This window comes from Gadus chalcogrammus, chromosome 12 (genome assembly GCF_026213295.1).
Source record: "Gadus chalcogrammus isolate NIFS_2021 chromosome 12, NIFS_Gcha_1.0, whole genome shotgun sequence".
Lineage (NCBI taxonomy): Eukaryota > Metazoa > Chordata > Actinopteri > Gadiformes > Gadidae > Gadus > Gadus chalcogrammus.
Window position 1 is genome coordinate 31972285 of NC_079423.1, and position 16360 is coordinate 31988644.

Sequence of the window (16360 nt, forward strand, 5' to 3'; positions counted from 1 at the left end):
TACCCTCATAGACAGTATAATCATATTAAGCTTGCTTAGGTGAGAAATACCAGGAATTTATTTTGGGATGTGTTTTAGCCGTTTGTGGACGATTACCGCCCCCTGATGGTAGCCGAAAGCTTCACAGGTTAATGGAAAGTGAAAGATTAAACATTACAATGTGTACAATCAACCGAGATATTATCGGAGCCAGAATTATGAAAGAAACTCGAATGTAAACTGTAAACTGACCCAAGAGGTCACAAGCATTATGCTGAACATGAGCATATCCTATAGATGGCTCATTAACCACGATGTTAACAAGGTGCTGGGGGTGCAACACCTACATGGCCGTGCTGGTACACCGTTAGTAAGCAGGAGTTTAGTGTGACATGGCATAACTAATACAAAGTCTAATCAAGGAACAGGTCAACATTGTTTCACAGCCGTTGAACTGAGTTACTATGACGGTAGTTTTATTAAGGCTTGGTCGGTCAGCCCTCGAACATGACATTTCGATTGTGATCTTGCAGACTGCAGAGAAGACTCAGCCCGTCTTATTTTGTTGTTGTTTACTCTCCTGTACATAGGTTCATCAGCGCCCCCCCGGGGCCTGGAGTATGAAGCGCTGTGGAATCAGATTTAGTTCTCTTTTCTAACCGAAAATGTATTTTTGGCACTGGTAACAACAATAATATTTTTTACAGTACAATAAAATAGTGTAGGCTTTATAGACTTTGTAGGGTTTTTCTGAGTTGCCTTTATTATTAATTTCATAAAGTTATATATATGTCCACATGCAAACTGATTGTCATAAATTAAGTAGGGGCCAGTGGCTGTGGTTTCTCCATGGACCTATTAAAGAAGGGACCTCACTACAACTTTTAACTAGGAAGAGACAGTGGACAACGTTGCCAGATTGGGACCGATTCCCGCCCAATCTGGCCCAATCTGGCAACACTGACGCTCGATAAACTGGTTGGCACAACAGGGTAATAATGAAGAGAGGGAGGGAGAGACCGTTCGCAACCATTGGATGAGGGCAGAGGGGGCGGGGCCAAAAGAACAACTCTCCCTCTCCTTTTTTTGACTCCTTGTTTAGCACAGGTTGACGAGTCGGAGCACGATACTTTCGTTTTACTTTTGTCGGACGGTAGGAAGTGGCCTTATTTCACTCCACGGAATCATCCAGGTAGCCCCCACTTCACGTAATACAGCCACTGTAGAAGTTAGTTTGTGTATTACGGATTGTATTGTATCGTATTGTATAGGATTCGGTTAGGCTACGTACAGGCTGTCGGTGGAGTCAGAAACCCGTCAAACTAGAACTGTTATCAGGCTTTATGTGGTGTGGCCTACAACAGGTATGTTAAACGGTGTCACTTTATAGTTCCTGTCGGTTTTAAAGAGAAAACGCGGTTGTTTTAGCACGTAGAGCAGCAGGATGTGATCGACGAGGAAGGGGCTCCGTATTTCCGCATACTGGAGTCCAACTGCGTCGTCCTCTCGTCCACTACTAACCAACTAACTAGTCGACAAACTAACTCGTACGAAGTCAATTCTACATACAGCTCAATGAGGAGAGCCGCCTGTAACTATGCACTGAATATGACAATTGACCTTACTCCAGCGACACTTAATAACCCCGACCAGGTGCTGCTGAACTTTTGAGAGAGTGAGAATGATGAGCCATCCTAGATAACATCTAACCTTTGAGGCCATCTGTTATATGGAGCATGCAAAATGTCTACCTGTACTTCGTTCCTTAACTCAGGGTTATTAAAACGGACCAATGAGCACAGCAGTCATATATGGTTCCTTGGGCCACAGCCACACTTCAGGTTTGACAAGCTAGACGAAATCAGGCTGCTGATGAGAACGAAGTTTTGGTGGAGTGTCTTAGCCATCTACTTGACGTGCATGTTACCACGCCTTAACTAGCTGGTGAACCCTAGTTAGAAGTAATGACAAACAACTCTGGCCTACAATATTTCCCTTTTCGAGGCAGAGAACACTTGTTCAGGGGATATCTCCCAGCAACAAACACGTTTTTTAAGGCTTTTCTGATGGTATATCAATTGTATACTTGTTGTTACCTCATTATGATTCCCCTCTGATTATAGCTTGTTGTCCTGTATTCGTGTTGTTACAAAGATGTATGTGTTGACCGCACTCGTATACAGCCACTAGAAATGCAATGGTTATTGTGTTACAGATATGGCATTCATTTCTAACCTTTATATAAAACACAATCACTTCCACAGCGTAACGATTCCTCACTGCATGTTGTCTACCGTCTCTTGGCAGCCTCTTGGGAGGACTACGTTGTTATAAAACTAATATTTTGTCGGCACACTACCATTTGAAAACACATTGTGGGCTTCCATTCTTTGTTGAACGTGAACCGGAGGTTGAAGTCAAAACGATTGAACATGAGAACTGTTCTTCCCAGAGTTCATCAGGTGCCGCCACTTGAACCTGACCTGGGTCGAGACGGGCAGTCATGGCCAGTAACTCCTCCTCCATGGATCCGCCCACGCTCTCTGAGGATGGCTGTCCCTGCAACAACAACCGGTACGAGCTGGCCTTCTCTCTCTCCCAGCATCATGTCAACTACTCAGCCGGCATTAGCTCGGGGTTGACCGCTCCTCCTAGTAGGGATGCACCGATATGAAAAATTTGGCCGATGCCGATATCCGATATTAATTTTGCTGTTATGGCTGATAACCAATATTTAGCGTTTGCGATATATGTTTCTGAGATGATAAAATTTTGTACAGACTGAAAATCATGCAAATGGAATGGTCTTCATTTATTTTCAGACCGTATTTAACTTACAAATAACAAGGTTAAAGGGCTACCAATAAAACATAAGTAACCAACCTTTACCAACCAACCTATACTCTAGGTCGGGTCTATAGCGTTTAACTGTGTAACAGTTTAATTCATTTTTCACAATTTACCAGCTCTCGTTTTGAAGAATAATCACCGCGCCATTCGTTTCAATGGGAATTGTGACGTCTATACTTTCAGCATAGAGTGTACATATTTATAATTTGAAATTCGTCCCAGCCTTTATACCACAGATACTATAGGGTCTATAGCATATAACCGCGTTTTCTGATTACAGTTTAAGGTAACAGTGAGCTGTGTCAACATCGCTAATTAACACCGCAACCACACAGAGATAACCATGGCAACTGGTCAAACAAATTTTCTTTTTGGGGTCATTCTGCGCGCGCAGTCGCCGTGTTGATTAATAATCCCCCTATACACATGGCCAAATCCCCCTCCTTCTCCCTCTCCCGACACACAAACACCAACTAGAGGATATCGGTTGTGGATATCGGCCCAATTTTACTCTGACTGATGCCGATATGTTAAAAAATGGCGATATTAATGCAGATATACCATACATCCCTACCTCCTAGCTGAGTGTCAAGGTGTACCTGAGCAGGGCACCTAACCCTAACTGCTCCCGATGTCGGCTGTCGCCTTGCGTGGCTGACGCCGCCGTCTGTGTTTGAATGTTTGTGTGAAGGTGATTGTGAGGCACTATTGTAAAGCGCTTTGGATGGCCTCTGGTTACAGCAGTGCGCTGTATAAGATGCAGTCCATTTACTCATCCATGGCATTACAGTGGTTTAGTAACTCGTGTTTCGCCGCCTCCAGTGTGTTTGTCTCTAAAATCCCTCTGCTCGATCCACAGACCCCTCCAGGAGGGGTCAGAGGTCGCGCTCCCCGACCAGTCGGAGTCGGAGCGGCAGCAGGCCATGGAGGCCATGTTTGAGGTGGGTCGCAGTGCACACCGGACACTGAGGGTTTGGGGATCTTATAAATGATGTATTAATTAAAGCAGAATAGACAGGAAGTATACATTCATAGAAGATGTATAGCATTAACACAAACGTTCTAATCTATAATGCTAATCAGGACATTAAAAGTTCTCGGGTCATCACTGTTATTTTTGTCTAGCAACGCAAGGGGCAGATCATCTCTTTTGTGATGAAGGAGCTGCACAAGATGGGGAAGTTCATGGGGGTCAACGCGCCGGAGGGCGGCGAGGAGCCCCGCGAAGAGCCCGAAGAAGAGTCCGACAGCGAGGACAGCGACCTGACGCGGGGCGCCAGAGACGAGGTGGTGAAGCTGGCCCTGGGCTTCCTCAGGAACATGAACCAGGACGAGATCGCTGAGAACGTTCACAGCAGTAAGAGTCTTATGTTTCCCCCACCGTCATCTCTAACATGCTGTTCAATATTGTCTACGTATGCTATATTTAATGTTTGAATATTTGTACAGTTGATGATCTTAAAAAGACAGTATACTCCCTATTTCAGATGGAATTGGAACCATGACGTAATATAAATGCGTTTCCATTCACCAATGTTGCACCTGACAGAAAGAAGAGATGTGTATTTTTACTAATGATTTCTTCTTCTCTGTGTTTGTTTTTCCATACAGAAACCCTCGCTGTTTCTTGCCAACGTAATCTCAAATCTAGTCTGAAGGCCAAGTCCCACTCTCTGTTTGCATCCTTTTTTAAACAAAGACATCCCATTATTTACAATCCACTCTACGTGTCAGAGAGCAGCGGGGATCTCAACCACGCACCAGATATCAGAGCCATTGAAGGATTCACCTTGGAATGCTCCGAGATCTTTATACCCTTACCGGGAAAAGATCAACCGATCAGAACAATGTTGACCACGGGAGTCTCTGGCATCGGTAAAACAGTTTTCATACACAAGTTCATCATGGAATGGGCCGACGGGACAGCCAATCAGAATGTACATTTCGTGTTTCCTTTCTCGTTCAAAGAACTTAGTTTGCTCAGAGACAGGAAGTCCAGCCTAGTGGAACTTCTCCATCACTCATTTTACGTCACGAAAAAAGCTGAGGTGGACAACTTTGACAAGTACAGAGTCGTGTTCATCCTGGACGGTCTGGACGAGTGCCGGTTGTCCCTGGACTTTAAGAACAATGAGATCTGTACCGACGTCAACCAAACGGTCTCGGTAGACGCGGTGCTGACTAACCTCATCCAAGGAAACCTGCTTCCCTCCGCTCGCATCTGGATCACGACCCAGCCGGCGGCGGCGGTGATCAGCCTCATCCCCCCCGAGCACGTGGACATGGTGACCGAGATGAGAGGCTTCACCGACCCACAGAAGGAAGAGTACTTCCGGAGCAGGTTCAAAAAGAAGCGGCTAGCCAGCAAAATGCTCACCATTATCAAGACGTCGCAAAGTCTGTACAACATGTGTTGTGTCCCGTCCTTCTGCTGGATCACCGGCACTGTTCTGGAGCACGCCATCGCAACCGCCCCAAGTTACACCATGCCCAAGAACGTGACTGAAATGTACATCCACTACCTGGCGTCTCACTGCCTGCCGGGTAACGCAAAGAATCACGCTAAGCTTCGGGCAGATCCGAACTGGAATACCAAAATCAGGAAGCTCATTATGGCCTTGGGGAAGCTGGCGTTTGACCAGGTGAACAAAGGCATCATGATCTTCTACGAAGAAGACCTGCAGGAGTTTGGGGTGGATATCAAAGAGGCTCAGATGTACCCCGGAATCTTCAACCACATCTTTAAAGAGGAGCGGGAGCTCTACCACGACGAAGTGTTCACCTTCGGCCACCTCAGCCTCCAGGAGTTCCTGGCGGCGGTCTACGTGTTCGCCGCGTTCATCAACACGGGGGTCAACCTGCTGTCGTTGACCCAGCCCACCATGGTGCGCGGACAGCTCCCCGATGTGCGCCTCATCTACCAGAGCGCCATCGACCAGGCTCTGATGTGCGAGAACGGACACCTGGACTCGTTTGTGCGCTTCGTGCTGGGCCTCTCGGTGCAGTCCAACCAGACGCTCCTCCGAGGCGTGGTGAAGCAGACCACCTCGATGACCAATCAGAACACCATCCACTACGTCCACAAGAGGATCCGAGAGAACGTGCCTCCGGAGAACATCGTCAAGCTGTTCCACTTCCTGCGGGAGATGAACGACCCGATGCTGGTGGTTGAGATGCAGCAGTACCTGAGGGCCTGGCTCTCCAGAGAGACCCTGGCCCCAGCGCAGTGGTCAGCACTGATCTTCCTGATACTGTCTTCAGAGATGGACCTGGCCCTGTTCGACCTCAAGAAGTACACGGCCTCAGAGGACACTCTGCGGAGACTGCTGCCGATAGTCAAAGCCTCAAAAATATCTCTGTAAGTGAGCAGAACATTTAAGTAGTAACATATTTATAATCGTTACTTAAGGGCATATTATACCATCAGGTGTGAGCGTGGTTAGCCTTTACAAGCCGGTTTGAAAATGTGCAGCTTATGACATAACAGGCGGGCGTGTCCACCTAGATGTGTGCTGGATAGATGAGCAACGTTTGCTACAGTCCACTGGGCGGGCTGGTAAGACCGATCTATCCAGCACACATCACAGGTGGATAGCCCACCTGTGATGTCAGAAGCTGTACATTTTCAGAACGGCTAGTGATGGCTCACACTCACACCTGGTGGTGTAGTATGTCCCCTTCAATGCCTATATCGCCATAGTGCACCTCACACACCTCAGCACTGCCAATGGAATAAGTCCTCGGGGAGACGACTGAATATAATTATAATCAAAACAAATGTGAATGTTTAACGTAGTTCACTCACTCAACTCTGTGATCAATATGTGATCAATATTTCTGTGTGTGTGTGTGTGTGTGTGTGTGTGTGTGTGTGTGTGTGTGTGTGTGTGTGTGTGTGTGTGTGTGTGTGTGTGTGTGTGTGTGTGTGTGTGTGTGTGTGTGTGTGTGTGTGTGTGTGTGTGTGTCCTTGTGTGAAGCCTAAACGGCTGTAACCTGTCTGAGGGATGCTGTGAGGCCCTCTCGTCCGTGCTGGGCTCCGTCTCCTTCAGTCTCCGGGAGCTGGACCTCAGCGCCAACGACCTGCAGGACCCCGGGGTGAAGCTGCTGTCTCCTGGCCTCCGGAGCGCTCACTGTAAACTGGAGATCCTGAGGCAGGTTTTACACAAATAATTAAACCATGTGACAACCTGTCATTTGAAACATCCTAACAAATGAACCATTGACATTATTCACATTGATGATGATCCCAATGATATTTCTCTGCATGTCCACACATTGGTTTTAACCAACATCTTGTAGACCGCTATTTCAGTCATAATCATCATCATCAATCGTCTTGAATCAAGCTCATGTCCATGTCTGGGAACTTCTTGAACTTTTTTAATTATTTAAATCGTCTCCTAAAACACGGAAGAGAATAGTTTGTTCAAGTAAAAAAAAAAAAAAAAAAAAGGAACAACTCTGTCTTACGACTTAGCTGATGCAGTTTACTGCTAGAGTTAAACCTAAAGGCTCAAAGTACACGCTTTTAACTTGCTGTCTGTTTCTCTGTTTCATATGCTTGTGTAAAACAATTTGGGCAAATGTAAAACAAATAGAAAATCCAATAGAATATACTAATGTTTTTATTGGTACAGGTTGAAGAGCTGTAATCTGTCGGAGGCCTCCTGTGAAGTTCTCGCCGCAGTCCTGAGCTCAGAGTCCTGTAGTCTGAAGGAGCTGGACCTGAGCACCAACAACCTGAGGGACTCTGGGGTGAAGCTGCTCTGTGCCGGACTGGAGAGCTCCCATTGTAAACTGGAAACTCTGAGGTCAGTCTTACACCTGTGAATGCACAATATCAGCGCAGGCTACGTTATTGACATGTGGTGCATTATTGACATGTGGTGCATTATTGACATGTGGTGCATTATTGACATGTGGTGCACTATTGACATGTGGTGCATTATTGACATGTGGTGCATTATTGACATGTGGTGCACTATTGACATGTGGTGCATTATTGACATGTGGTGCATTATTGACCTGTGGTGCATTATTGACCTGTGGTGCATTACTGACCTGTGTTGCATTATTGACATGTGGTGCATTATTGACCTGTGGTGCATTACTGACCTGTGTTGCATTATTGACATGTGGTGCATTATTGACATGTATGTAAATCGACTTCAAAAATTCGTCGTGGCGGTAAATATGCACCAGAACGCTAGTCGCCAATCATTTAAATTCATAACAATGGCGGCGGTAAGCAGTAGCGGGAGCAGAGAGGCTGGTGGTATAAAACTCGGCCAAAAGCCGAGCTCCGAGGGTTTGTTTACCAGCGTTGCTATGGTGACCGGTCTTGCGTGTTCCAACTGTTTATTAGGTATATAATAAGCTGTCTAATCACTTCATTCACTGCCTCTTCCGTGGTCATTACAATATTATGAATAGACTTTGTCAGGTTCGGATTTTATACTCTGGTGAAAAGAGAACTTTTGTCATGTTATGTAGTTCTAGTCTAGCTGTTGACTGTCGAAATTCCACGATCTAGCAACCAGTTCTAAGTAGTAAGAGAACTTTTGTCATGTTACGTAGTTCTAGTCTAGCAGTTGACTGTCGAAATTCCACGATCTATCAACAAGTTCTAAGTAGTAAACACACACTACAAGTTGACAATTTAAATTACATAAATCCTTTTCGAAGGGTCTCTGAGGTGGCAGTGCATTATTTTTCAGTTTGCACAATGAGAGGGAGGAAGGAGTAGAACCGTGTTTTTATATTTGGTATATTCCTCCTGATTGACTTATTTTGTTCATTTGTTAGATACTACATATGGCATCAAAATGCACTATTTTGCAGTTTGCACAATTTAAGTGCCGTGTTTGCACAATGTTATTGCATAAAAAAGTGGCATGTTAAAGAAATGTTTAATAAATGTTGATATTTTAACAACAAATGTTTTGATATCCATGTTGTGTGAAAAGTTACATTGATGAAGTAATGTGAAATAATCGGTAACTGAAAAAATAATCATTTGATGAATCGTAAAATTAGTCGACTAATCGAAAAAATAATTGCTAGATTAATCGTTTGAAAAATAATCGTTTGGGACAGCTCTAATGTAAACACGTTTCAATGACCTTGTCTTCTGTTTGTCTACGGTGCCTGGGTGAGCAGGTTGTCTGGCTGCCTGGTCACACAGGAGGGCTGTGCTTCTCTGGCCTCGGCTCTGAGCTCCAACCCCTCCCATCTGAGAGAGCTGGACCTCAGCTACAACCACCCAGGAGAGGTGCTGGTCCAACCAGGAGCGGTGCTGCTCTCTGCTGGCCTGGAGGACCCCGGCTGGAGACTACACACACTCGGGTAAGAGGAGACCAGCGGTGAATCGTGGAGGAATGTTTGCTCTTCTTCAACGGTTATGTTTATGAATGTCCATGTCTTCTGCCTTTGTCCCCCCCCCCCCCAGTGTGGAGCACAGTGGAGAGCAGCGGCTAAAGCCTGGTCTGCTCAAGTGTAAGTAACTACAGTATCTAGTTGATCTAAACGCCGGGCGACCTCTCATTCCATCCCTAATCCAGATGATGGCAGAAACCATTCGTCTGCACCAAGTCTGTTTAAATGACCTAAGGCCTAAAAAAAAAAAAAAAGTTTGGTTCCTGTTGGTTGAAAGTTGAGGTCGTAGGTAGGTAGGGCATTTATTTAAATTTTTTATTTTATTTTTTCCTGCGGCAGCGAATGATAGGTTGGTTGTTTTCATTAAAAAACGAGAAAATTTGCTCGAGAAAAACGAGATTTTTTTTATTATTATTATTTTTTTATAAAGCTCATAAAATAATTTGGGTCGCATATAAATTGACATGGTCGGTCGGAAACCGGAACCAAACAATTTTGATTTTTAGGCCTAACCAATCGGGGTTATCCCCGCCCCCAAACAATCAGCCTGTGGCCGTCTTGTCTCCCCACCAGATGCCTGTGAGCTGACCCTGGAGCAGAAGTCCGCTCACCGGAGGCTGTGTCTGTCGGCCGACGGCCGCGGGGTGACCCTGGTGAGCGAGAGGCAGCGCTGCGCTCGCCACGCCGACCGCTTCGACTACAGCCGGCAGGTGCTCTGCCGGGAGGGCCTGAACGGCCGCTGCTACTGGGAGGTGGAGTGGACCGGGCTGGTCTCCATCGGCGTCACCTACAAGGGCATCACCAGGAAGGGCGAGAGCTTGGAGTGCTGCCTGGGAGGGAACGAGGAGTCCTGGAGCCTGTACTGCTCGCCGGACCACTACACGGCCGCCAACAACCAGAAGGGAACGCTGGTGTTGGTCCCGCCGCCGCCGCTGAAGGCCGGCCCGGGCTCGGAGAGGGTGGGGGTGTTCCTGGACTGGCACGCCGGCACGCTCTCCTTCTACCGCGTGTCCTCCGGCGTGCGGAGACACGTCCACACCTTTCAGTCCCGGTTCACCGAGCGGCTGTACCCCGGCTTTGGCTTCACGCCGTGTGCCTCTGGGTCCTCGGTGAGCTTGTGTCAGCTCTGAACGCGTCCACAGACCCGGCACCAAGGTATATGCATCCATATAATGATCACAACCTCGACTTACAAAGCGCCTTACATCAGGAACCATGGGGCTTTTTTTCACGAGAAGACTCGGAACCAGAATACAACAAACTAAAATAACCTGTCCACCAACTAGTGCGCAACGCCACACTAACGTACAGTCCGTCACACACAGTTACCCAAGTGATACAAGTCATTCATTAATTTATAAAAAGGCTCAGGTTTGTATTTGTCGGCCTGTGTTAATGATTCGAGATTCAAGAGTTTTATTGATTAATTGCTCAGAAAACAGATGAAAACATGCATTACTAGTAATGTAATTAACCCTTTCTAGCTTTTTTTTTTTTTACCAAAACGATCCTTTCAATCATAAAACGGCCACGGTCTTCAGATTCCAGTTCAAATTCAAGCCCGCTTGCTTCAGCGGTCTGCTCTTGTCTGTCCGTGGTCTGAGAGGGGCAGTGTTGATCATTACCGGCCCATCAAATGATTGTACTTCCGATCAGTTTGACTCTTTATAACAAATTATAAAATCAACAATTAATGCTTTATTATTAATGCTCCACGCGCTTTTTCGACTCCCACTGCACTGCAGAGACAGTGGGAAAAGCTTTGCCAAAGCCAGATATAATTATTTTATTGGGTCACAAGAAAGGGCAGGGGTCTGAGAGTTGACCTTTGGAAGGGTTTGAGATCTGCGCTGTTGGGGGGGGGTGGAGGGAAGTGACACTACGGCCGAGGTCGGGGCCTCATGGCTCCTTTGCTTTACCAAAGTAAAACGTTTTCAAAGTGAAACATTTAAAATAATGTGGGCATTCAAAAGATCAAATGAAGGAGAAGTTCATCATGCAGTTACCAAATTATCTGTGTTGATGATTAACAGGGTAATTCGGTTTTTCAAAATTTAGTTTTTGTTTGGTGATGTCCAATGCTCTTAATATGAATGTGTTTTTTGTTTTTGTTTTTACAGAAATATAGTTCTATTTTCTGCTTTAATATACATTTTTGCATTATTGTACATTACTTTTAAATGATTTAAATCCTGGTAACAAAATGTTTCTTATTAAAAAAGTGAAAGTCGACTGTAGTTTGGTTTCCTTGGCTGAGCTTGTCCTCCGAACGTTTCTGTGCGTGTGCTTAATATGCATAGTAGATTAAAACCACTAAATAATGCCGAATGCCTGTATAGCTTACTGTTATAAGGTCGGCTAAACTCTTCTGCTTTTGTTATACGATCTTCCCATTTTCAAAAGGTGTATTGATTGTAAAGCTTTCATTGAAATGTCCTACAGTAGGCCGAACTCACGGGGAAGTCTACGCCACATGACGCACACAGGCGTGGTCTGCACGGTCCTGTCTGACAGCACCAGGGCAGAGCTTGCTGTTGCAAAGTTCAGTTTGCATCAGAAAAGAGGTGGGGCCCAGTGCTTAGCAATAAATACAGGAAACGGAGAGATATGGCACAGAAGGTCGGGATCAACACACAGCAGCACCGACAATAGAACGCCGTTCATGTCAACACATAAAAGGCGAACCATTGAGATCATCGCGTACACATCGAACAAGTCGATTTATTGGGTTCTCGTTTTGAACCGCTGTTCAAACGGAGTGGTATGAATGAGAACCTGGACGCTCAGGAGGATGAGCTGCTGGCTCTGGAAAGCATCTTCGGCCCCGAGGTGTTCGTGCGGGCGGCGGACGGGACGCGCGCGGCCGCCGCGGGGGAGCTGCGCGTGTCCGTTGAGCTGCCGCAGGACTTCTTCGTAGCTGTCAAAGACGGTAAACAAACCCACCTCTCTTTAGTTTAAAACCCTTTTTAATAACCATAGGCTGTATAATATACACCAAGTTTAAACCAGCCCTTAGGAGGTCCCTCACTAGTTTGTAAAATAAATCGTCACCTTCCCCATTTCCACTACGGAAGTAATGATTAAAGTTTCTGCATTGTTATCCAGGCGATGCCTTCGTTTATTACGGAGTCTCGTCGCTTCCAACGCTGACTCTCAGGTTCGAGCTGCCGGAGGGTTATCCATCCTCCAGCCCCCCGACGTTCACTCTCAGCTGCAGCTGGCTGACCGAAGCGCAGGTGGTCAAGCGATCTAAAAAATATATTTATATTTCTTTAAATACATATATTTATATATTTTTAATGTGCAGTGTTATTTGTTTGTTTGAGTGTCATTTATTTTAATTCTGTAATAAATTACATTTTCAGGAATAATGTCATCATTCGCATCGCTGAAGTTCCCCCAAATCTCTTCCTCTCTCTCCCTCAGGTGTTTGCGTTGGACGCTCAGCTCGCTGCTCTGTACCAAGCCACCGGCGGCGCTGTTGTGCTCTTTTCCTGGGTGCAGTTCCTCAAAGAAGTCACCTTAAGCATCCTAAACGTCAACTCTCTTCTGGTGCTTCCCTATAACGTAAACAGCCCTCCTTGTTCTGAAGATGTGACCTCCCCTGCTCCGAACCCTGGCAGCGACCGCGCCGACCGGGCCGCGGCTCCCAGAGACATCCGAGACTCTGAGGGGGCGGCTGGCCTCGCTCCAGCCCTAAAGGATCTAATCGATAATCTCCCCGATGAGGAGGAACCCTCAGATGGGGGCGGTACGACCGCTCGGACTGTGAACAGTCCTGATGATGATGATGATGATGATGATGATGTTGATGATGATGACACCGCACCTCTCAGCTCAGAGAGTACAGACGGCGTTCCCGCCTTAAACCAAAGCACCTCAAAACCAGACGGCAGCTCACGTGGGGTGGCGGCCCATCTCCCCGAGGCCTGCGGCCGTCCCTGTTCCTCCTCCTCCTCCACCCCTCCGGCCCCTCCGGCGGCCCCCGCCCCCCCGCCGCGGGCCCCCTCCTCCTCCCAGACTCTGCTGTCCGTCATCCTGCTCCACGACGCCGCCCAGAGGCAGCGGCGGTTCGCGGAGAGCGTGCGGGACTGCGGCGTGTGTCTGGCGCCCGTGCTGGGCGCCAAGTGCATGCAGCTCAGGGACTGCGAGCACGTGCACTGCGAGCCCTGCCTGGCCCAGTACTGCACCGGCCTGATCGCCGAGGGCAACGTGCGCGGCGTCACCTGCCCGCATCCCCGCTGCAAGGCCACGCCCACTCCGGCACAGGTCTGCGCCACAGAGCTACACTGGAGGACGCTTTACGTTTGTTGTAGGATTAAAGTGTCCGCTCATTGGTTGTCATTTTGTACCCCCAAACCCTCTCCCGCCCCGCCCCCCTCCCACTGCTCTTCAGGTGAGGAGGCTCGTGGGAGACGACCTCTTCTACCGCTACGAACGTCTCCTGTTCCAGACCACTCTGGACTCGATGACGGGTAAACCTGGGCGCGTCATCACACGCTTATTTCTTTTTCCAACAACCTTGTCCGCAGCGTGTCTACTCTGTTATGCTTGTTAAAACCAAACAAAGTTAAAACTAATAACTATGACAAACGACTCGTTCAGATTTTACCAGCTTACAGACCCTACCAGCACATTGCCCCTGAGCTCTCTTTCTATGACCCTCTACAAAAAATATATTATCCCCACTGCCCTCACCACACTGAACAGTCACAAATATGCATCATATCTGACTCCAATCATCTCTTTGCACTGCATGCATTCTTTTTCATTCATTTATTGCCATTGTTTTGGACTGTATGTATTTATTTTGCGTCAATTGAACCGGCCCTGTCAAAGACTCATCTTATCTCTTGCCCCCCCAGACGTGGTGTACTGCCCGCGGGTGTTCTGCGCCAGCGCGGTGATCGTGGAGCCCGGCAGCGATGTGGCCCAGTGCTCCGTGTGCAGCTTCGCCTTCTGCGTGGCCTGCAGACAGAGCTACCATGGGAGGGGGCCCTGTCGGGCAGCCGGCCCCCCCAGGAGGACAGCCAACGAGGAGCGGGACTACGCAGACATCCCACAGTCTCTGGGTGAGAGAGGGAGGGAGAGAGAGAGAGAGAGAGAGAGAGAGGGGGGGGAGAGGGATGGAGAGAGAGAGAGGGGGGGAGAGAGAGAGAGAGAGAGAGAGAGAGGGAGAGGGAGGGAGAGAGCGAGAGAGAGGGAGAGGGAGGGAGAGAGCGAGAGAGAGGGAGGGGGGGAGAACGAGAGAGAGGGAGATAGCAGGCAACGTGTTCATTAGGTACGACGTGCTCCTTCCCTGGGCAAAGGGTCAGGGTTTGGGGATGAGGTTGTTGTTTTTGTCCTCAGATGTTCAGTTGGCCCATGGTTTGTGGAACTGAAACAGGTTTTCCAAGGTCAGCTCTTCTGAGAGCAGTCTGTGGTTCTGTCTGTGTTCCCCTCCTGTCTCTCAGAGGGTATGATGGCGCTCTGGGAGGACTACTGCAGTGGCAGCGCTCAGAGGAAGAAGCTGTTGGAGCAGCGCTATGGCACCCGGGTCTTGAATACCTCCATGTCGAATTACCTGAACGAAGGCTGGTACGTCAACAACGAAACCAAAAACTGCCCTTACTGCAAGGCCACAATACAGGTGAGTTTCACCCGGGCTTCAGTGCATGTGTTTATCTGTCTGTCTCCACACGAGTTAGCTGATGGAGAGTGGGCAAGTCTCTCTCTCTCTCTCTCTCGCTCTCACTCTCACTCTCGCTCTCGCTCTCGCTCTCGCTCTCGCTCTCTCTCTCTCTCTCTCTCTCTCTCTCTCTCTCTCTCTCTCTCGCCTTTTTTAACAACTCTGTCTGCATCGCGTCTATTTCTTATTTTGACAGCTTACAGACCTACACTGCAAAACAAACACTCTGTCTCTGTCTCTCTCTCTCACTCTGTCAAACTTTCTCGCTCTTTCTCGCTCTTACTGTCTCTCTCGCTCTCACTGTCTCTCTGTCTCTCACTGTCTCTCTCTCTCTCTCTCTGAACAACTGTATTTTTCATTGCTATGAATTTACGTGTAAGATGAAGCACAACACTTGGAATAATTTAATAATTCTGTTTCCCTTCTTTGTTGATACAGAAAAATGGTGGATGCGACCATATGCATTGTGCCGTCTGTGAGCGGCATTTCTTATGGGAAAATCTGCCGAATAACAAGTACGTACCGTAGCCAACATTAACACTGTCCCTTACTTTATACAGGTGGATACCGTTATAATCTATTGCTACATTGCCAACGTTAGCATTAATAGTCGTTATTTAGCAGTTCAGCCTCAAACTTTTTTCCTTTATTCAGCGGGTAACTCTTGTTTTGCTTCTATTTCTATAATTTTCTTGGCCACCATGGACGAGAGGTTAGACTACGCCATCTTTCTCATCGTGTAGTTTTACAAAACGTTACGGGCAAGCTGGGGTGCTAGCTGGCCTAGCTGCTAACTCAAGTAAACATCTGTAACAATTGTAATGGGAAAATTATAAATAATTATAACTATTTTAACTGCCATTTGTTGAGTATGTCTTTTGGCTGACATCCTTGGGGTGGTCAAGGGTCAAAGATAACACTAGGAACAGGTAGAGTGGCTAGACAATGCAAGGAATAGGAGACAGAGCATGCATGATGAAGGGGAAACAACATATGATTGACTTTACATTACACTTTACATTAATGGTACATTAATTAACCATTAATTAACATAAGTTAATGCAGTAATAAGCATGAACTAACGATCAACTAACCATTAGTCGAAATTTAATTTATGGATTATTAACCATTCATCGAGATTGGTTAAGGCAGTAATAAGCATTATTGTATAGTGTATATATATATATGTATGTATGTATGTATGTATGTATGTATGTATGTATGTATGTATGTATGTATGTATGTATGTATGTATGTATGTATGTATGTATGTATGTATATATATATATATATATATATATAATCTTTAGCATAGGAGTCAGGGTTAGAGTAAGAGTTGGCGGGTAAGGGTTAACAAAGTATACATTAATATCTTTGTTAAGATGAACCCCTTAGTAAATTATAACTAGACCATTAGAAAACTGTTTTACTATTTTACCCATATTTTTGAGTTGCACTAAACATCTCTGCAACACAATACATAGCATA

The 16360-nt window shown here is 46.7% G+C and overlaps 2 protein-coding genes across 3 annotated transcripts; both read left to right on the forward strand.

Annotated features, from left to right (window-relative positions):
- Nucleotides 1-1037: 1037 nt before the first annotated feature.
- LOC130393213 (protein NLRC3-like) lies at nt 1038-11423 on the forward strand. Of its 2 annotated transcripts, none has more exons than XM_056603835.1 (10): nt 1038-1171; nt 2432-2553; nt 3689-3770; nt 3955-4186; nt 4441-6187; nt 6807-6980; nt 7467-7640; nt 8989-9174; nt 9278-9324; nt 9778-11423. In XM_056603835.1, exons 2-10 carry the CDS (start codon nt 2483-2485, stop codon nt 10332-10334), a joined length of 3270 nt encoding a protein of 1089 aa, XP_056459810.1. In that variant the 5' UTR covers nt 1038-1171; nt 2432-2482; the 3' UTR covers nt 10335-11423. The 2 variants fall into 2 exon arrangements, with proteins under 2 accessions (XP_056459810.1, XP_056459811.1); XM_056603836.1 differs by having other exon boundaries at nt 3991-4186.
- Nucleotides 11424-11554: 131 nt separating this feature from the next.
- Nucleotides 11555-16026, forward strand: LOC130393214 (E3 ubiquitin-protein ligase RNF14-like). Its single transcript, XM_056603837.1, has 7 exons — nt 11555-12133; nt 12310-12440; nt 12631-13473; nt 13601-13679; nt 14070-14276; nt 14658-14833; nt 15311-16026. The coding sequence occupies exons 1-7, from the start codon at nt 11968-11970 to the stop codon at nt 15398-15400; spliced, it is 1692 nt and encodes a 563-aa protein (XP_056459812.1). The 5' UTR covers nt 11555-11967; the 3' UTR covers nt 15401-16026.
- The last annotated feature ends 334 nt before the right edge of the window (nt 16027-16360 follow it).